This window comes from Microtus pennsylvanicus, chromosome 14 (assembly GCF_037038515.1).
Source record: "Microtus pennsylvanicus isolate mMicPen1 chromosome 14, mMicPen1.hap1, whole genome shotgun sequence".
NCBI lineage: Eukaryota > Metazoa > Chordata > Mammalia > Rodentia > Cricetidae > Microtus > Microtus pennsylvanicus.
In genome coordinates, this window is record NC_134592.1 from 37,290,985 (window position 1) to 37,313,404 (window position 22,420).

The 22,420-nt window shown below is 38.8% G+C and overlaps 1 protein-coding gene across 18 annotated transcripts in view; it reads right to left on the reverse strand.

The window, feature by feature from the left end:
* Nucleotides 1-8,718, reverse strand: part of Gphn (gephyrin) — a 342,975-nt gene extending 334,257 nt beyond the window's left edge. For 15 of the 18 annotated variants that reach the window (XM_075948521.1, XM_075948516.1, XM_075948520.1 and 12 more), the window contains exon 1: nt 8,430-8,648. In XM_075948521.1, the coding sequence (XP_075804636.1) occupies nt 8,430-8,493 (64 nt within the window). In that variant the 5' untranslated portion in view covers nt 8,494-8,648. Of the gene's footprint in view, nt 1-8,429 lie in introns of all 18 variants that reach the window. The other 3 variants (XM_075948519.1, XM_075948523.1, XM_075948515.1) reach the window with 3 other exon arrangements.
* Nucleotides 8,719-22,420: the final 13,702 nt, after the last annotated feature.

Genomic DNA, 22,420 nt, shown 5'->3' on the forward strand with positions numbered 1-22,420 from the left:
AGATGTATAGCTGTGATTGGTGTATTAAAAGGCTGAACGGCCAATAGCTGTGCAGGAAAGTATAGGTGGGACTTCTGGGCAGAGAGAACTCTGGGAAGAAGAAAGGCAGAATCGCTGGTCAGACATAGAGGAAGCAGGATGGGCAGTACCAAGATGAGGTAACAAGCCATGTGGAAGGATGTAAGATTTAAACATACGGGTTAACTTATGTTACAGTAACTAGTTAGGAAGTTAGGAACAAGCCTAAGCTAAGGTCTAGCTTTTATAATTAATAGTAAATCTCCATGTGGGCTGGTGGTCCTGACAAAAGGTCCAACTACAATGGCAAAACAAGACATGACAGCAAAAACGGATAAGAGCTCACATCTTGTTCCATATGAAGAGGCAAAAAGGATACACTGGGAATAGTCCAAATCTTTTGAAACTTCAAAACCTGACCCAAGTAACATGCCTTCTTCAACGAGGTCATAAACCTTGATCCTTCTCAAACAGTTCTACCACTGAGGACTAAGTATTCAAACATACAAGTCTGTAGGGGTAGTCTCATTCAAACAACTACAGTATGACATCCACACTTGTCTGGCTCCAAAGTCTTTTCTCTTTATTAAAAAAGCTACACCAGGAAGCCTCTCAAATATATATGATTACAGTATGTAGACATTTATAAGACTATTTCCTCCTTTAGAAAAAAAACAAGAAATACAAGAGGATAATTACTAGGAAAGATTTTATTAAAGAAATGAGTTTATGCTGAGTCTAAAGCTTGTAAGATGATAACTACTACTAATGCCAAACATTTCTAGTCTTTTAGTTTAGACATTTTAATCTAAACTTCTCTTTGGTTCATACTTACAGATAATCTCAAATATTTTTAACCCGTCTTTTCTTACTTTCTTGCACTTTTATATGTAATCTATCTTCCCTCTATAGTCTAATTATATCCTATATTTCTCAAAAGGACAGAAATATTGTCAAGAGCCTCCATGCTCTGACGGAATAATCTTCAATCACAGTGGTGAGAAACACTAAGAGAAAGAACTTAATGTGCGTATAAAATTTAGCCAAAGGATAAAAATATGTCTTCCAACATTTTACAACAGCACACTCTTTAATTTTTCACTAAAGTATCCTAATAGTATAAAAAAACTTAAAAATCTCAGAATAGGAGCTGGAAAAGATGGCTCAGCAGTTAAAACACACTGTTGCTCTTTCAGAGGACCCAAGGTTCAGTTCTCAGCACCCATAACAGATGCAGATTTAATCACCTGTAACTTCAGCTTCAAAGGATCCAAAGTTCTCTTCTGCCCTCCGTGGGCAACTGAATAGTACACACACAGATACGCAGGAGCATGCACATGCATACATAAGAATAAAAATAAAAATATTACTTTAAAAAATAGATTAGGAATCATATAATATATTCACTTTAAATTTCTGATTTAATTTTAGGACATGTGTATTCCACACTCTAAGTCTGATTTACTTATGTTTACTGTAATAGTAATTTCATTTACAAATGCTCAAATAAAATTGATACTGTAAAAATATTGTTTATTACCCTACCTTAGATTCTTTAAGAGTCAGAGTATTCCTTGATGTATTACCATGTACCCCAAAATACAAATGATAGTTATACTTTTTCTCATCTCTTCTTCTAACTCCTTTTTCAAAGTATCAATTTTCTTAAGTACAATAGATTTAAGCCTTCTTTTTTGAACATATAAATACTGGTAAGCTACTATAAAAGTTATTAGAGTTAAATTATAAAAATTTCAAGAAGTTCTATTTAATAAATTAAACACAAATTAGCTTATTAATTTATTAAACAACCTGGCTAGAATCTCCATTTCATATTAAACATTAACTTTTTAAGACCACTCAAAAATTGTTTAAATAAGTATATTTTTAAGCAGAGAAAGTAATCTTTTTTCCTTCCTTGGTATTTTCTTCTCTGCCCAGATCCAAAGAAAGAAAACCTTTGTGAACTTTACTGCTTTCTTTTTCCAAGATTTCTTTTTTAATGTTTCAAATTCCAAATAAAAAAATTTCAAATAAACTTCATTATTCTTCAATCCTATTTACAGAAGCAAAGTATATATTTTATCTACTTAACTGACATCCAAAAAAGTACCCTGTTCAACTTATTCAGCAATCTATCACCAGAAAGAGTAAAAATAGGATCTCATTCATCACTTCTTCCCCAGTAGCATACTGTTAGTTCTCCACTACATACTCTGAAGTCAAGTAGTCAATTTTTTCAAATTTATTTTCAGTTTATGAGTGTTTTACATGTGAACTACATGCATGCTTGGTGCTCAAGGAAAACAGAATTTCAGACAGTATAAGAGTCCATATGGCTTCTGGGAAACAAACCCAAGTCCTCTACAAGAATAGCCAGGGCTCTTAACCAACGAGCTACCTCTCCAGCCCAATATGTGTTTTTAATATAGTTGAAACTTACTATGTACCAACTAATAGATTGTAAAGTCTTTGACAAGTAATATTAGTATTAAGCAAACTGATTAGAAGTTAAATTGGAGTCGGGCAGTGGTGGCACACACCTTTGATCCCAGAACTCAGAAGGCAGAGACAAATGGATCTGAGTCTAAGGTCAACCTGGAGCTCCAGGACAGCCAAGGTTACACAGAGAAACCCTGCTTGATTGATCAATCAATAGATAGATAAATAGATACACAGACAGACGTTATACTGGAAGTTAGGGTGTGGTGTTATTGGTAGAGTGTTAGCCTAGCATGCACAAAGTCCTGCATTTAATCTTAGTATAGCTAAAATTGGGCATAGCAACACATGCCTTTAACCCTGTCACTGGGGAGGTTGAAGTAGGAGGATCAGAAGTTCAAAGTGATCCTTGGTTGGGTTTTGCAGGGAGCGGGCCGAATGGCTAGCTTACCCCTAAATAATCACACAGAAATTGTATTAAGACAAATAAGCGGCCTTCCTGTTACAGTTAGGTACTGCAAGGCCAACAGCTTTTTCCTACTCTGAAGAAATCACTAATTTTCTCTAATATATTGCTTATATCCATGAATTCATGAAACAACATAGCAGAAATGTAGACTTCTTTTTAGCTCTAGCTCTACCCCACAAAAAGGTACACACAATACCTTTGGTAGAATTTAGGTTTTATTTTCAGTAGTGACTTGCCTACTTAATAACATAATCCTATAAAATAAATATATCAGATGTACTGATATATTATTAACAGTAAAGAGCTTTCAGAAAATAAAACAGCTAGGAATACAGCATGTGGGTCAGTGGTAGTGCTTGCCTAGAATGCAAAAGGTCCCTGAGTTCAATCTCCAGAACTACAAAAAAAAGTTTGACTTTGAAAAATAAATGTTTGACAACTCCAGAGCTGAAGGGTAGCATCTCCTCAGATGAAATTTAGTATTTTGATACTCTGAACAACTATTTCTGAATGACTGAAATACTAAATGGTCATATAACCGTAATGTCTTTGTGTTCTAGCTTTTATTTAATTCCTACTGCTACTCTTATTTTGTTTAAATATCTTAGTGACTTCAAATCTGTAACTTAATGTGGAAGCATATAATTATTAGAGCAAAAAAAAACCCTTTTCCTAGCCAAGTGCAGATATACACATCTATAATCATTAACACTGGATGCAGAGGCAAGAGATTCCAAGTTCAAGACCAACCTAAGTCATATATAAAAGTTCCATCATAAAAAATAAAAATTAAAAAAAAAGCCCTTTACAAAAAAAGCTCATCTTCCTAACATGTATTCCTCTTATGGAAAATTTAGGCAATGAATTACCATCTTTCTTTAATTAATTACCTTGGTACCAAACATTATCAGTGTTACCTACTAAAATACTGAATCCACAGTGGACCATAATCTCCATGACTCTACATTGTTGTAAGCATTCATTATTTCCCTGGCAATATTGTTATAGAGGTTTTAAAGTAATAGAACTACTTACTGCCTTGATAAACAGCTTCTTTCCAAACAGGAAAAAGGAGGTGAAACATGACACATACAAAATATATTGCCTGCTATGTAATTGCATAGCAGACTCCAAGTATAAATACTACTAAAGCTGCTAAGAAGGTTCTACATCTGCCCTTAGTTTTGTGGCAGCAGGTATTTGTTTACCTGTCTTACATTAGTCATTATCAAATTATCACTAGTCTTGCTATAAACAGTAAAACAATTAGAGAACATTAGAAAAAGAAACATTAGATACTAGACTTAGGTCACCCAAGACTATATAATTTTCCTTTCCTACAAATCTACATCAGATAAAGACAAGTAATATATTTATTCTAAGAGGTACATAATCTTCAACATAAAATATTTCAGCGTAGTAGAAGACTCAGTGGCTAAAGTTGCTTCTGCCAAGTCTGGCAACTGAGTTTGTTCCCTAAAACTCACGCGGTAGAAGTAGAAAACTGACTTTTGAAAGTTGTCCTCTGACCTCGTGACCACACACGCTCCATTAAACCACAAACACACACATGAACACACACACACACACACGATAAATTTAAAGACATACAATCTAATTTCTTATTTTCCTAAAGAATAAACGGTATAACTGAAGTAACAATATTACTTTAACACAAGCTGATTTTTAAATCCTAAATGATTCAAGATAGTCAAGCAAAATAGAAATGCCATTCTTAAACATTTCCCTTTTCAAATTCCAAGAAAATTAATTCATATGATAAGCTGCCCAGACTGTACTATATTTGTTAAATTCATAAATGAAATGGAGATCAGAAATATCCAGGTAATGAATAATTTCAGAGAATACTGTCTTTAAACAGGCAACAACAATGCTATAAAGAAGTCAATTAAAAACTAAAAACTTTAGAAGTGACAATACAGTTTTTTTCAGTCACACTATAAAAACGTTTATAGGGGTAGACCATATTCCACATTTCCCCCTACCTTTGTAAAACAGATTTAGATAAAACACTTAAAATTACTATTGTGAAAAATGCTAAGACTTTTTTTTTCCTACTCCAGCCTTAAATTGAGATCCTTCTTTTTCCTCAGCCTGACGCGTGCAGAGGTTATGGACATACGCTATCATGTCCAGCACCAAGGCATTTTCATAAAACATCCCTTCTACCTTTAAGAAAGTCATAAACTGCCCAGTGGTTGTGGTGGTAGTGCATGTCTTTAGTCCCTGCACTCCTGATGTAAAGGCAGGCAGGACTCTGGATTTCGAGCCCAGTCTGATCTACAGAGTGAGTTTCAGGACAGCCAAGGCTACACAGAGAAACCCTGTCTCAAATTGTTCCACCCACAAAAGAAAGACAGAAAGAAAGGAAGGAAGGAAAGAAGGAAGGGAGGAAGGAAGGGAGGAAAGAAGGAAGGAAGGAAGGAAGGAAGGAAGGAAGGAAGGAAGGAAGGAAGGAAGGAGGAGGGAGAGAGGGAGGGAGGAAAGAAGAGAGAGAGAGAGAAAGAGAGAGAGAGAGAGAGAGAGAGAGAGAGAGAGAGAGAGAGAGAGAAAGAAAGAAAGAAAGAAAGAAAGAAAGAAAGAAAGAAAGAAAGAAAGAGTTAGAAAAAACTAGCTGGATGTGATGACACACCTGTAACCCAGCACTTGGGATAAGAATCGAGGCAGGATAGAGTTTAAAGCTAACTTGGGCTATATAGCCTTGCCTAAAGAAGAAGGAAGAAATTATAAATTGCAAGAATCACAGTTTCAAGTTTAGCTTTTTAATTTACTCTAGAATTTAGGAAAGAATCGTCCATAGTAAAACTGTTCTAAAATCCATGAATCTGAACAACACAGCTTCACTTCTGGAGGATGGTTTTCCCAATGTTCAAGATCACAAAACAAACGTCAACCCAATACAATTAAGCTGTTTGCCATAAAATCAACTATTCACAGATTGGCAGTTAATGCTATTTCTACTGAATTTTCTTCGTGCTTTTAGGTTCTATCATACTAAGTAATAATGTATTTATATCAGAAAACTCCCTAGTTTTTTCTGATTTCAAATATCCATTTTATCATCAAATCTTATTGTCCTGTTACCACCTCCTCTAAATCTGCAGCTTCTTTTCATTCTCCAGCTACACTCTTAGAGTTGGTCTTAGACTTTTCCTCCCAGACTACTGTACCCCATCCTCATGAGATAGCTCCTCTAAATTGTCTCTAACTCCACTCTCTCCTTGACATTATGCCTCCTACCTCTTCCACCTGGGCTTTTCAAGGCCTTTCTGCTGCATTTTTATTCTGCTCGAGAGCCTCATCTTCAATCACATATTTATTTATAAGGTGCTGCCACTGACTTTCGACTCCCCTTTAAAATGTCAGTTTCTTTTTGACCCTATTAAATGAACTAAATTTTTCCTTCAGGTAATCACAATTTTCTGCTAATCAATTTGAACACAGAATCACTTTAGCATTTACGACCCAAATTCATAGGCAATATATTTAGACAGCTTTTATACACGAATGATGTATCCTTTCAACTGTTTACTTCTCAGGGTTATTTCCATCAGAGCACAGTTAGACAAAGGCGGTAGCTTCAAAGCACCCTGTGCAGCACCTATGCATCATCATTTGACCAAATTAAGATAATTAAATAAAAAGACAGAGTTACGAGTCAATAAACAAAACATACTCTATAAAAATAAACCCTACAGTTCAACTTTTAAACACCTAGGGCCTCTCCATTTCCACAGACAGCTGGCATATTTTGGTTTCTGTACAATTTCACTTTCCCTCGACTTAATTTTCAAGGCATGGCCAACACTAAAAGTTGACGGTTGAGAAAGGGTATGCACTTTTACATCGCACTGTCAGATTCTTTTAAAGTCCACAAGATCGGTTCTAAGAACTGTGAGCTACAACTGAGTTTTCAAACAAGGAAACAGTAGCTTCAGGAAAAGAGGCACAGAATCTGCATATTCTGATGAAGGGGGGGTAGGGGGAGGGGGCTTCCCTGCAACTGACTGAGATCACTTTCATTACTCCAGAGGCTTTGGCTTGGGGAAATTCAATGAACTGCTCTTAACATCTGCAGAGATGTCATGGAAAGGATATTCAGCTACCGAGAAGGGGAAACCGGAGCAGTGGGTATCCTCTTTTCATAAAAGTCGGCAGCTAAATTAAGCATGGTAGTCGGTATCTGCTGGCAGAATCAAAGGTTTGTTTCTACCTAATAATAAAGGCAAGTTTCATTCCATTTAGTTCCTTCCCGAGCATCATCTCAACCTGTCAGAATTCGACAGAAAGAAAAAAAAAATTAAATGAAGTAGGGAAGACACTAGGGTTCCCATCTACATTGCTTCTGTTTCCGAAATCACATCTCTCTAAGTCTTGGATTTCCTTTACTCCAAACTAAGCCTCAGACTCCAAATAGAATTCTTTAACCCCCGCTTCTCCATTCAATTACGCTTAAACCATGCCAACTACAGAACCACAGCAGAACCCCTACAAACAGGCTTGCTATTCATCTTGGAAGTCATGCCCTGCAGCAACTGCCTATCTCCAAACTCAGGGGTATCACCCAAATACAACGCAATGGAATCAGACATGCAAAGCACACACGACTTCTGCGAGGGAGGGAAACGCGACCCGGGAAAAGTGCGCTCTTCACCAGTCTCAGGACCGTCCACCGGGTCGTGGGGAGGTGAAGGTGGGGGGTCCCAAAAGGGAGGGGAAGAAAGGAACCCGACTACTAGGGGAAATCCTTTCTCGAGAAAAAGGGACTGGATTTCCCGGCCACGGGAAGCAGCCGGTCCTTGCAAAGGAGAAGAAGAGGCAGACAGAGAGGGAGGGCCCTCTGCTAGGGAAAGCAGAAGGAAGCCACTTTCCGGGGTCCCGGACTAGAGCCTATCACCTGGCTCCCGGGGGAGGTGAGGAGCGTCCCATCGGCTGCTTGAGGGGGACACCCGGCCTGCCAAGGGGTAGCAGAGGCGGAGCAGAGTTTCCCCTGCCGAACCCCGGAGTCGTGTCGGGCAGATGCCACGGGGCCGCTGGGTGGGGGGAGGGGAGCAAAGGGGGTGGAGATGGGATTCCCCCCTCTCGGAAGAGCTTTAGTGGAGGAGGCGCCCGGCCAAGCCCGAGCAGCGTGCTTCAGACTGCGGAGTCGGGATCCCGCCGCCCGCACCGGCAGCGCGGAGCCCCGCAGCGCCCGCCGCACCGGCCCCTCGGTCCCCGGGGGCCAGAGACTTTGACTGCCAGGGCTCTGGGGGCCTGACACCCATGCGGCCTGCCCCAGCTCCCCCGGGAACACACGGGGACAACCCGACTGCCCCGCAGCTCTCAGCGGTTGTAAAATACACCCCCCCTTCTCCTGGTCCCCCTCCTCAGCCTGCCCTCTCTGCCCGAGGCCGCAGAGGAGCAGCATCCCAGGAGAGAAACCTCCGGCAAGTGGAGGACAGTTGAGTGTGGCGGGGCCCGGACCTCCTCCCCCGGTTACCTGTGAGGACTCCGACGCGGATTTGATGGTCGTGGTTGGTGAGGATCATTCCCTCGGTCGCCATGTTTCCCAGCGCAGTCACCGCACTGACAGGAGCCGGGAGAAGCCGGAGCCCGGAGCGCGCCGGCCGGGAGCGCGCTTGCCTAGGAGAGCGCGAGGCGGACGAGCGAGCGAGCGAGCGGGAAGGAGGGGGCCGAGCGCCCGGTGGCCAGGTGGGGGGGGAACTGGACGGGAGGGGGAGAGGCCGCGCCAGGAGTGCGCGGGTTCGCGGAGGGGGCGGAGTCGAGCCGCGCGACCCCGAGTCCGGCGTGGAAGACGCGAGCCTGGGGCGGGAGAAGCGGCGGCTTCTCTGACGGGGCCGGCGGAGGCGGCGGGGCCAGGCCGGGCGAGCCCCGAAAGGCTCTGCGGAGTGAGACCCAAGCGAGACGCCGGGATGGCAAGAAGAGACCGATAGGAACGGGGAGCACACGCTCTGGAGGGTGCGGGGGCGGGCTCGGGGACAGGGGCGGAGCTACACCCCGAGGCGTGCAACTCGTGGAGAGTGAGGGGAGGAGTGAGAGCGAGCGAGGAGAGCTCGGCTGTCGAGTGCGGGGAGCGGGAAGAAGCCGGGCCCAGCCTGAGTGGGATCGAGCGAGGCTCCTGGGCGCGCGAGTAGCGCGGGATTGGCTGGGCGGACGCGGTGCGGGGACGCGCGAGGCACGAACGCAGCCTTCTCGGCGGGCCCCAGACAGAAGCAATCCCCCGCCGAGCCTGCAGCCTCGTCGGTTCGGCCCGCTCGCCGGGGAGCCGCTCTGCGCCTGGTGCGGTCGCACGGTGGGCTCAGCTTCGTGGAAGGCGCGGGTGAAGCTAGAGGTGGCTGCGGGAGCTGCCTGGGTGGCAGAACGGTGGCTGCTGGGACAAGTGTCTCCCGTGGGCGGAGGCGGCTGACCCTGGGCCGCCTGAGCTGTGACCCGCAGTCAGTTCTCCCAGACGGGATTTCGGTCTCGCCGGGCTTTAGCCCCTTCTCCGAGACGGCCTAGCGAAGGAATCTGGCCAAGGAAGCCTCGGCGGCGGCGGCTGGACGTGTGGAGTGGAGATCGTCGCTTCCTCTCTGCCGTCCCCTGGTTGTGGCCCTAAGCGTCCGAGCCATGACCTGCGCTTCTGGGTGAAATGCATCCAGCTACTTAGAATGAGGGCTTGTGTCCCACGCTTGGAAGCACAATCAGTTGCCGTGGCATTTAAGTTTCCTTTCAGTATTTGTGGAATATGAAATTGCCATGAAAACGTGGTCAGTTTAGTTCCGTGTCCTTTTCATAAAATGTTTTCATCACCTTTGTGTTATGTAGATTTGCCCTTTCATGGCTCTTTAATTTTTTTAAAAGTGTGTTTTCTCATTTGCTCACCATAGTAAGACCTAGAGGCATAAAAAAAAGTGCCAAAAATGTGTAATAATCCACGCTCAGACACAAAATCTCAGAGTTGGTTTGATGATTCTATGGAGTTTGTGTTGTTCGGGTTAGAACATATTCAACCCTGTTCTCTGAAGGTTCCCATTGTGTCTTTAAATCATAGAGTACAAAAGGAATGAAGGATGGAATTGAGGAAGGGTAAAATAATGAAGCTTTTGAAGATATGTATAGCTAGTATTTTTGACAGTGGATTAAATTTTTAAGCCAGATGGTGAACTGGCCTCCCATAATTATTATCAAAGACCCTGGTTTCAGAAGAGGGACATAGATGAGGAAGTGCCCAAATGAATCATTCCTCTCAGACCAACAATAAAATAAAGTAGCCGATCACATCATGAGCTTTCAAGCCTATTTTATTCTGTGATGCATGCAAATTATATATGACTTGAAAATTTTAATATTTAGAAGTAACTTCTAAACCTGCCCATCGACAGGTTCCTTCCAACTTTAAAGAAGGTAATAGAATAAATGAGCACCCCCTCCAACTTAGAATATACTGTAGTTATTCATGAGGAAGCTACCTAGCACTTCCACAAATCAGCAACAGAACAGAGGACTTTCTGCCTCTATAGAAATAATGGTGAGTTACATTAATTACTTTTCTGTCCTGTGGCTTGAACTCAGGACCTCACACACACTAAGCACGCTGCCACTGAACTATGTCTCAAATTCATTAAAGTGTATCCGAGTATGGTGAATATGAAGTCTTCAGATTATGTGGATTGTTATATTTTACTAAATTTTAGTACTAATTACTGAAAAATAATGAGGTAGATGCTTGTCTTCCAATTACTTTGCATATTCCTCTCCCAAGTTCCATAAGCTTTAACAATTAGAATTTACACAGAAAAAATTTTACTCTCCCCAGTTTCCACAATTTTGCTTTCTGTGGTTTCAATTCTCCACATATCTAGGGTCCAAAATATTAAATAGAAAAGTTTTCAAGTTAGGAGTATATATGATCATATCTCGTTGCATACATGTATAATATTCTATATAAAAAAATTTAGAGAAACAAAATGCCTCAAAGTACATCATTCAAAAGTTTAAAATACACACCATTCTTAGTGTAAATGGAATCACATGTAATCCATTTGGGACTGCCTGTACTGTGAATCATCGCCCTGCCCAACCTACCTAAGCAGCCCATCCCTTAGTCACAGAACATTCATCTTGGTCATCAGAGCAGCTGTCCCAGTATCAAGGGCTTAGTGGTAATTTAATATGCCAAAAAGAGGTTGTAAAGTGTGTGAAAAGGTGAAAGCTGCAGTTTCTAAGATGTGCAGTAAAAACTCATAAGGAGGATCTATGTAGGATGTGACACTGAGGTTCAGGTATAGAGGAGTCTGCAAAGGAAGTGAAGTTGCTGTATTACAGTCTGTAGACTTTCAGTACTATTACAGTATAGAAACATCTCAAAATTCATTCTGAAATCAAGTGTCAAGGAAACTGGGTGGTAGAAGAAAGGCAGCAGTTTCAAAGATTAACAGTTTATCTCAGGAAACTCATAGAACCAGGGGAAAGTTGGTTTGAGGAAAAAAAAAAAACAAAAAAAAGTTTAATGTGTTTGTAAAAAAATTGATTTAGCCAGTTTATTGTGGTTATACAGATTTAATAATTAAAATTAAGAGTTTACCATCTAAGACAACATAAAAGGTAAATATATAGTTTTATTATGAAGGTGAAAATTGTATTTATCAGTAGAAACTAAATTTGAGGGTTTTTTTGAGTAGTAGTGTATTTACACTTAACTAACTCCTACTTTTCCTGTAATTTATCAGAAGTTCAATATGAATAAGGCAAAATCTTACTGGCCTTTGCTGGGCCAGAAAATACTCAGTACTCAGCCCTAGATACCATCAAAATTTACTTTGAGAATGTCCTTTAAGACCTTGTTCACTCTTGTCTTTTCTTACTGGCCAAAGCTAAACCTGACTCTTAAATATGCGTGCAATCACACTTTCAAATATATTTAATGCCACTGAATTGTGTACTTTACAACGGACAAAATGGTGGAAATTGTATTGATCTTCATACAATAAGAAAGTTGGAAACAAAGTGTAGCTTTGATTTTAGTCAGTATTTTCCAAAAAGAAAGTTAAATCATCAAGATGAACTTCAAATTGACTGAATTAGGTAGGCATGTGCCAGTATCCTAGGACTGCCATAACTAAGAACCATAAACTGTGATCTCCAGTATCAAATTTATATCCCATAGTTCTGGAGGCTAGAAATCCAAAATCAAGTTGTTAGAACTATGCATCCTCTGAAAACTCTAGGGAGAAACATTTCTTTGCCACTTTAGTTAGATACTCACCCAGAAGATTGGGATCAACTAGCTGCATCTTTACCAAATGTGCTAAGGTTGAAGGAGAATGGACCTGGGTACCTTGATAACTTAGCTGTTAGTTGGACTCTTTTTTTCCAGACCCCCTAAATTAGCTACTTTTCTCATTGCAGAAACAAAATAACAGACAAAAGCAACTTAAGGAAGTGTTTATTTGGGCTCATAGTTTGAGGGTAGCAGTCTATTATGGTAAGGAAGTAATAGTGGCAGCAGCAGATTGCTTTGTATCTTCAGTAGGGAAACAGTGATAAATGGGGGTACTCCTAGACCTTTCTTCTTTTTCAGCAGTACCCTACCCCAGCAAATGGTACTACCAAGTTACAGTGGGTCTTCCCTCCTCAGTTATCCTATTTAAAGACTTTCTCAGAGACCTACAGTAAAGGTTTGCTTCTATGCTAATTCTAAATCTCAACTTGACAGTTAAGATCAATCTATCATCACATCCCTCAGCTTCCTCTACTAAATGATAAGAATTCATTCTTTCTTGAGGGTCCCAATACGTACCACCACCTACATAATCTCTTGATAGAAGTCGGAGAAGTTCTCAGGTCTGTACTGAAAACTTAGAAATGTAGAAAGTCATGACTTATTTATATGGTTGCTTATTTGATATAAAGGAAACAGGAAACAACCAAAAACAGGGGTTCTGATTTGTAAAGAAAGTATCAGATTTTCTCCTTAATATAGAAAAATGCAAACCTATAGAATGATAAACATTTAAAAAGAAAAAAGTGCTGCTAGATAAGGAAAGTGGAAGCTTTGTTTAAAAATTAATATTAAGTTATTTGATGCTGATTTTTTAAAGAAAACTGATACAATTATTGGGTATAGTCTGCTATTGATAATATAGAATTATATAATGATAAAGTTATTTTCCCAAGTATTTTCAATTATACATTGTTGTTAGCTATAGTCATTATGATGTACAATTGAAGGACAACCTTTTGCCTATCCAGTTATAACTGTGCATCTCAACTCTCATCTTCTCCATTTCCCCTCACCAGTCTGTGGATTCCACATACAAGTGAGATCATGTGGAATCTGTCTTTCTGTATCTAACATTCCATTTTACGTAATACCTTCCAGGTTCATCATGGCAACTCAAATGCAGGATTTTTTGTCACAAAATATCTTACTGTGCATGTAATTTACATCTTCATTCATCTGTTGTTGGACACCTAACTTGGCCTCTTTCTTGGCTTTTGCGACTAGTAATGGAAAGAATATGGAAGTTCAGATGTCTCATCAACATACTGATTTCATGTCTTCTTTTTTAAATCTTCCTGATTTTGGTTTTTTTTTTCTAACATTTATTCTCCCCCACCCTGTGCGTGTGTGCATGTATGTGTGTGTGCGTGTCTGTCTGTCTGTCTTTCTGTCTGTCTGTTGGGAGGGCCACTTAGAAGACAACTTTTCGGAATTCTTCCACCTTGTGCATTCCAAAGATCAAACTCAAGCCATCAGTCTTGGCAGCAAGCACTCTAACCTGCTGAGCCGACTCAACAGCTCTAATCTTCCTGTTTTAAGGAACACTATAGTTTATCCAGTAATAGATCTGCGAGTTTTCATTTGTGCTATTACTGAGTTCCCTTCTTTCCATACATCCACCAGCACTTACTATCTTTTGTCTTTTTGATAACTGCCATTCGGTTTGGATGAGCTATATCTTCTTATGGTTTTACTTTTCATTTATCTGCCTTATATATCTGTTGCCCATTTTCATATCTTCTTTTAAATATCTAATTAAGTCTTTTGCCATGCTTCTAACTGGATTACTTGGGTCTTGCTATTGAATTGGATTTCTTATATATTCTGGATGTTTAATCTCTTGACAGATGTACAGTTTTCACATATTTCTCCTGTTTTATAATTTTTTTATTCCCTCTATTACACAAAAGTCCTTGCCTAGTATACTATTGTAAAATATTTCCTCTATCCTTTCTCCTATTACATAGTTTAGTCCTTACTCTTTTTTAATGATTTTTTTCAAATGCTCACAGAGTTTCATTTGTCTGCATTAGCTTTTCATTACAGTTTGTGTTTCATGTGCATACGTGTGTGTTTGAAATGCATACGTGTATGTGTGTAGAGATCACAGGATAATGTCAGGAACTGTGTTCTCCTTCCATTGTATAGGTCCCAGGGATCAAACTCAGATCCTTAGGTTTGGCAGCAGATACTTCTACAGACTGAGCCATCACCAGCCCCCCACATCAATTATTGAAGAGACTTCTTTCCCCCAGCATCTGTGCTTAGCAGTGACATCAAAAGTGACTGTGGCTGTATAGGTTTATTTCTGGACTCTCTATTCTGTTCCACTAGCCTGTGTGGCTATTTTTATATCAGGATCATGCTGTTTTGGTTACTATAGATTTGTAGTGTTTTGAAGTCATATAGTGTAATACCTTCAGTGTTACTCTTTTAGAGCTTTAATGATTTGTGGTCTTTTATGATGTCAAATTTTAGCTTTTTTCCAATTTATGTGAAAAATAATTTGTTTCTTTGATAGCAGTTGCATTTAATTCTTAGATCTCTTCAGGCAATAGGGATATTCTAACAATATTTTAATGCTTCAAACCATAAAAAGGAATATCTTCTCATTTATTTTAATTACTTTTAGTTTTTATAATCAAATCAATATCAATATTTTATACTTGTCAGTGTAAAAATCTTTATCTCCTTGGTTATATTTATTCCTGAGTGTTTGTGTAGCTATTTAGAAATGGTATTATTTTCTTTTAAATATTTTTAAATTTTTGTTTTTGTTTATATATGTATGTGTGTTTGTTCATATGTATATCCTTGTATGGTGCCCTTTCAGGTCAGAAGATACCCCTGGAACTAAAACTGCAAGTTGTTGTGAATTGTATGATGTGGGTGCTGGAAACCAACTCCTACAAGAGCAGCAAATAGTACTCTTAACCACAGAGCCATCTCTCCAGTCCCAGGATTATTTTCTTAATTTTCTTTTTGATAGTTCATTTTTAGTGTATAGAAACACTATATTGCACACTTTGAAATGTATAAAATAGTGAAATTATATAAATTTTACTACAGTAAAAAAGTTGGAGATAACTATTATATATCATATGTTCTATGTATATATGTCAGAAATTAAGTCTTCTCCTATAATAGTAAATATCTAGGTTTGGGCACCAACACAGGAAAAATAAATAAAATGTTTTAAAAGAATAATGGAACTATTGATTTTTGTATGTTGATTTGTATCTTGTGACTTCACTAAATTAGTTCTAACAGGTTTGGGGGTTGCATCTTCAGCGTTTTCTATGTGTAAGATTATACTGTTTGCTAACAGTGAATGCTGGACTGACTTCTTTCCAGTTTGAATACCCTCTGGTTCTTTCTCTTTCAGTATCATAGTGAACAGATATCATGGGAAAGAGCATCCATAGCTTATTCCACATCTTTAAAAAGCTTTCTGTTTTCATCAGTTAGTGTGATGTTACCTGTGGATTTATCATACTTTGGCTCTATTATATTGACATGCATGTCTTCTAGACATTTTATCTTTTTAGAATTTTTATCATGAGTAGTTGAACTTTGTCAACTACTTTTACTACCTCTTGTTTCTGTCTTGTATTACTGTAATGCATGTTATTGTTTTACATAGATTAAACCATCTTTGCATGCATGAGATGAGTATTGCTTGGTTACAGTGAATATATTTTTAATGGGCTGTGGCATTCAGCTTGCTACTGATGAGAATTTTTGCAAATATTTTTATCTAGGATATTGACCTGTACTATTTTTGTCTTGCTGTTGCTATGTCTTTGTTGGGCTTTGGTATCAGAGGAAGGCTTGTCTCATAGATTCAATTCCCTGAGTTTTTAATTTTCTTGAATAGTTTGAGAAATATTCATCATTTTTAAATAATTGTAAAATTCATCCATGAAGCCGTCAGGTTCTAAGACTACTTTTTTAAATAGATATTTTATCTTGGTATGTTGTACATATACAGAACCTATTCATTTATTCAAATTAGTTAATCTTAGTATATAGCTCTTCTTTTGTGGTATTGATTGCCATGTGTACCTTTAAGTCTGATTTTGACTCTTTCCTTTTCCCTTGGTCTAAATATTCCTTCGTTTTTAGTCCTTTTAAACAATAGCTCTTTGCTTCCTTAATATTTCATATCCTTTAAGAAGTATGTTGTCTACTCTATTTTTTTACATATTATTTTCTAGTTCCTTCAATTCAATACGTGGTTGCCTAATTGTGATCTTTTTTTTCCCTTTTCTGAAGTAGGTATTTATTGGCATAAACTCCCCTCTTAGAGTTGTTTTGTTATGTACCATAAGTTTGGGTATATGGTATTTCTGTTCCTAATTTTTTTAAATAATTAATTTCTCCAATTGTTTTTCCTTGATGCACTAGCTGTTTAGTAACACATTAATTTCCATGTATTTATAATTTCTGAAGTTCCTTCTGCTATTTTCTATATACACCATTGTTGTCAGAAAAGATACTTGAAATGATTCTGGTATTTAAAATATGTTGTCTTTTTTGTAAACTAACATATGTCCTAATCAGAAGACTTAAACTGAAGGGAAAAAAATGTGTGCACTATAGCCTTAGGGTGGAATTTTTAAAACATTTTTAAGTCCATTTGATTTAGAGTGTAGTTTAAAGCCAAAGTTTATTTTCTGTTTGAATGATACACCCTTTACTTTGAGTGGACTGTTGAAACTGTTACCAGATTGCACTGTCTCTTCTTTAGATGTAATAATTCCTATATAGATGATGTGTTCCAGTGTTAGTTGTGTATATGTCCTTTGTTGACTTGATCCTTTTATTACTATACAATGATTGTCTTTTTTATGATCTTTTACTTAAAGCCTTTTGTAGTTGGAGGTGAGTTTCTGTTCTGCCCCATTCTGCAGCTACTTCCCAAATTACCACACAGGGGGCTTACATTAATTATGTTTGGCTAGTAGCTCAGGTTTATTTCTAACTAGCTCTTACATTTAAATTAACCAATTATTCTTATCTAGGTTCAGCCACATGTCTTGGTACCTTTTCTCAGTGCAGCATTCTCATCTTGCTTCCTCTGTGACTGACTCCACCCTTCTCCCCCGCCCCCCCAAATTCTCCTAGTCTTCTTGCCCCACCTGTACTTCCTGCCTGGCTAAGCCTGGCTACTAGCCAATCAGCGTTTTATTAAACCAATTCAAGTGACAAATCTTGGGCAATGTACAAGAGCATTATTTCATAGCAGTCTTTTATATCCGATACAAATATATAATTCATGCTTTTGTTTTCGCTTACATTTGCTTGGAATATTTTTCTTCACTTTTCAGTCTGTGTGTCTTTATAGATAAAGTCAGTTTCTTGTAGGCAGTGTATTGTTGAATCCTGTGATTTTATGCATTTGTTCATCCATTTTATAGCGTAAACTTTTTATTTACTATGACTGTGTGTGTGTATACACACAGAGGGCTCATATAGATGCCCCAACATGTGTGTGGAGGTCACAAGACAAGTTTTGGGAGTCCTTTACCATGAGGTCAAATTCAAGACCTCAGTCTGGCTTGCATGGCGGGAGCTTTTACCTCTGAGTCATCTCACTGGACCTCTTGATCTTTAAATTTAGACTATTTGCATTCAAAATTTTCATTGACACATAGATACGTACTTCTTACTGTGTTATAATCATGTGGGTCCTTTGCTCCTTTTATTATTTGTTGTTGTTTATTATTATCTGTTGTTGTTCGTTTTCCATAGTGATTTTTCTCTCTTTCTAAATCCTGTATATTCTGTAATTCTTTCCTTTGTGGCTATTCTATCAGTTCAACTTTTTGACATTTTGGTATGTCATCTAAAAATGTATTAGACTACATTCAGATTTATCCTAGGATGCATATAGCCTCAGGGCTGCAAGTTGAACTCATTTAAACTCATTTAAAATGTAATAATTGTGGGTGGAGAGATGATGCAACATTTAAGAGCACTTGTTCTTACAAATGACCTGAGTTCAATTCCCAGAACCTGCATGACTACTCAAAGCTGTTCATAACTCGAGTTTCAGGGGATTGGGTGCCCTCTTCTCACCTCTACAGGCACCAAGCACATACATGGTGCATAGACATGTATGTGCAAAAAGTACTCATACACATAATAAACATTAAAAAAATGATAATTGGACAGTGGGCAGAGTGACACACATCTTTATTCCCAGCACTCAGGAGGCAGAGGCAGGTAGACCTTTGTGAGTTTGAGGCCAGGCTGGGCTACATAGTGAGTTCTAGGACAACTCTGGGCTATGTAGAGAGACCCTGTCTCAAAAACAAAAAAATCAATCAGTCAGTCAATCCAATAAAATAGTTGCAAGCCTGAAAAGATAGTTCTGTTTAAGAACAGTGGTTGCTCATTCAAAGGACCCAGTTTCAGTTCCAAGAATCTACATAGTAAATTTCAGTCTCCGGGAATCTAACTCCCTTTTTTGGCCTTTGTGGGTACCAGACACACACATGGTACTCTCTTAACCATTGAGTTGTCTCTCCAGCCCCATCTTTTTAAAATGACACTCAACAATATTCATTTAAAAAACCAAAACAAAAAAAATAAACCTCTCACTTTTCAAAGATGCACTTATTTTTCTTGCAGAAGATCCAGGCTCAATTCCCAGCATCCATATAGAAGGCCTTAGAAGTTTCGCCTTTAAGACTTCCTTTCAGGGTTCAGTTAAAGATACCACAAATAGTTAAGGGGCGGCTAGAAATCTGAGGGTAAATATTTGAGGAGTAAGAAATCTCCTCACAACAGGAATTGCCTGTCTGTGTTTCTTTGTTCTTCTCTCTTTAATCTATCATTTCTCATTGTTCCACCTGTTACTTGTTCTTCTTATTCTACATTGTTCTTAGTTCTGCATTGTTCTACCTTGTCCTCCTCATTACCAATGTCACCAGTCATGTATACCCTTACAACCAGCAATTCCCCAGCCCTAGCAGGTACCAGGGCCGGAATTCTTCTGCCCCACAGAAAATCAGATAAGGGTTTTCACACACACACACACACAGAGAGAGAGACAGAGACAGAGATCCACAGGAATGGCTAGTACATGTCCAGTGTACTCCTTAATGGAGAAAATTAGTTAAGAAATGGAATTAAATCATCAGGGAATTGTGGAGAGGAAGGTTAGTAGTGTGCTGTGCTACATTTTTAGGTGGTAGATAAAAGGTTAAAAGGTTTACTTTCGGTAAAATTATGAATAGGGCGGGTTGTTTAAATCAGTGTGCCGCTTCTTTTCTCCCATCAAGCACAGAATCAGGTAACCAAGCAACCTATGTAAACAGGAAGAAACTGAGGGCGCTTGATCAGATAGCACATACACCAGATGCTGCAGTTTCTATGGGCCTAGGTCTGGAGTTAGACTTATTGCTCTAAGCGAAGAAGAGACCCAGGCCTTTAAATTATCAGTTCTGGGCTATGCTGTTATCAGCCGTTCTGATCATTGGTGGTGTTGGGTAAACCCAGAGCAGTAGCTTGGGCAGGTAGTAATTTTATGTCTCTGTAGATCCATGAATATCTTAGATGGGATGCTCTTTGCCTGGACCCTAAATACCTGCTAATAAAGATAATTACAGGAAAGCAGATCTCTGCACTTACCTAGGCGAGAGGAACAGGGCCTGGACAGTGGGAAACTGTTATCACTAAACAGTTCTGAGCTGTGGGAATTAACCCCCAAATATGTAACAGAAAAGGAGTTAGCTACAGCAGAAAAAAAAACTATAGCAAAGGACAGACACGTTATTTACAAAATAATAATGCCAAAAGTCTTGCCTTTTGGTTTAGCCTTTACCAGATCCCTTGGTTCGCTCATGAAAAGATAGCTGAACAATTACTGTATATAATGTTGTAGCTTGTAGCACATCCATATGGTGTTTCACAACCATCTGTAACTCCAGTTCCAGGAGGTCTGATGCCCTCATCTGGCCTTCTCAGGTGTCACTTAAATACATGATACACATAGATATACATATTGGCTGGCAAATACTCATAAACATAAAGTGTTTTTAAAAGACAATCACAAGCCACACACATGATTTATAATTCTGTGGCCTTAATATAGATTTATATACTTTGTTTTTCCTTAATGACTTTATAGATATAATTACCATTGATAACTTACACTTTTAAACTTGCTACTACTAGGTATTTCAAAGGTTATGTTCCACTCTCAGCATAGCGAAATGTGTTACTATGAATTTTATTATGAACTTATGTCCATTAGTGAAATCTGTACTTTCAGATGTTTTTATATTAATAAAAATACATCTGTTTCTTGTTGAAGCACCTCCAAGTTTTTAAAAATGCTAGGCTAGTAGCTTAGCTTTTGCTTGTTTGAGATAATACTTATTTAAAAAAAAAAGAAAAATATTCTTGGCTGGCTTTTTTTTCTTTATCCTTCAACACTCTGTTTCTTCTAGCCTACAAGGTTTCATCTGAGAAATTTGCTAAGACTCTCATGATTATTTTCTTATATGTAACTTTATGTTTTGCTTTCCTTTCAGAATTCTTCCTTTGGCTTTGGAAATTGTTATGATGTGCATCAAAAAATAGTTTTGGGTTGAATCTATCTAGAGTCTTTTGAGCTTCAAGGCTATGGATGTCGTTCTCTTCCCTGTGTATGACCTGGGAATCTCTCAGCTATTATTTATTTAATAAGTTTTCTGTGTCTTTGTCTTCTCTTTCTCTGGAATTTCCATAACATAAAGATTTGCTTGCCGAAGTCCTTAAGTTCTATAGGCCTTATTCACTCCTTTTCATCTATTGTTTTAGATTATTTCAAAAGACCTCCTGATCCTACTTAACATTTAGATATTTTTGTTTGATTTTGCTCGCAATCATCTCAATTTCATGCATATTAAATTCACTGAGTTCTTCAGTCCTGATATTTCTACTTGGTTCTATTCTATGATGCCTCTGCATTTTTTATTCAGGTAGAAATTGTTTTACTGATTTTATTAACTTATCTATATTCTCTTGTATCCCTCAGAGTTTCCTTAGTTCTTTATTTTGAATTCACTCTCAGGCATTTCATAACTTTTTCATTTCTTTGGAATCATTTGTTAGAGGGAGACCTGTTATGTTTTTTGTGGGGTGTCATGTTTTCTTGCTTTTCAACTTTCTTGTACTCAAGTGTTATCATGTATCTAGTAGTATGTCCACCTCCTCAAGTTTTATAGAGTTTTCATAGGTGAGAACAACACATTTTAGTGCTGGCAGCCTTTCGATGACCTGGGATGGATGTGAGAAGTAGGCTCCTTAAAGAAACTGTTACCACCTGTTGTTCAAACACGTGGCCCCAGATAGCCTCAGCTGTCTTTATTTATACAGTTTCAATGGCCTGCATGAACAGTTTTACAATCAGTTTTTACTTCTTAAGTTTCTAAAAATGGTTACAGTAATTACCAGTTTGTTCCTTGCTTCTGTCCCCCAACTTTCCCACCAACAGCCATTACCTTTTTGGTCTCTATCTCTGCTGTTAGAAACATAAGCAGTCTTGCAAGCTACAAAGGAGCTTTTCTAACTAGGCAGGTAGAACAGTGTGCTCAGCTGGCAGCACTGCAGTTACAGCGCCATGCAGAGACAAACAGTGTTGTCTCTAGTGGTTAATATTAACATCTGGTGGGGGCTGGATGCTTACAACCAGCTCACCAGCCAAAGCTGGCTCAATTCGTTCTACTTTCTGACTGCTCCATTTTCTCTGAGGATATAACAGGTTTTTCCATTTTTCCTATGGCAACAAAACTTGAAAACTTAATTATTGGCACTGTTTATGTCTTGCTCTTATGTCTTTCTGCCTTAAGTTCTTGGAGTATTGGCACAGTTACTAGAAAACCCAGAACTGTGGGGTTTTGTGATTCTGCTTCATTCCCTGTCTCTAGACTGTTGCCATTAACTCCTGATACCATCTATTTATTAGCATGTCTCCAAGACTCTTGTGTTAAAATCATTCCTGCCAGAACCGTTATGCAAATATGTATCATTAAACTTTATGACCTGCTGTGACTCATTCGAGCCAGTAGTATGACTAGCATGGTGAAAGCAAGAAGAGCAGGTAGCACTTAGGCTCCTGGGGTCACATGCAGAATTATGCAGCAAACCGTCCATAGGTCTTTGCCAAATGGGTCAGGGTCTCCAGGGTCTCGCCACAAGGACAGCAACTCATGCTC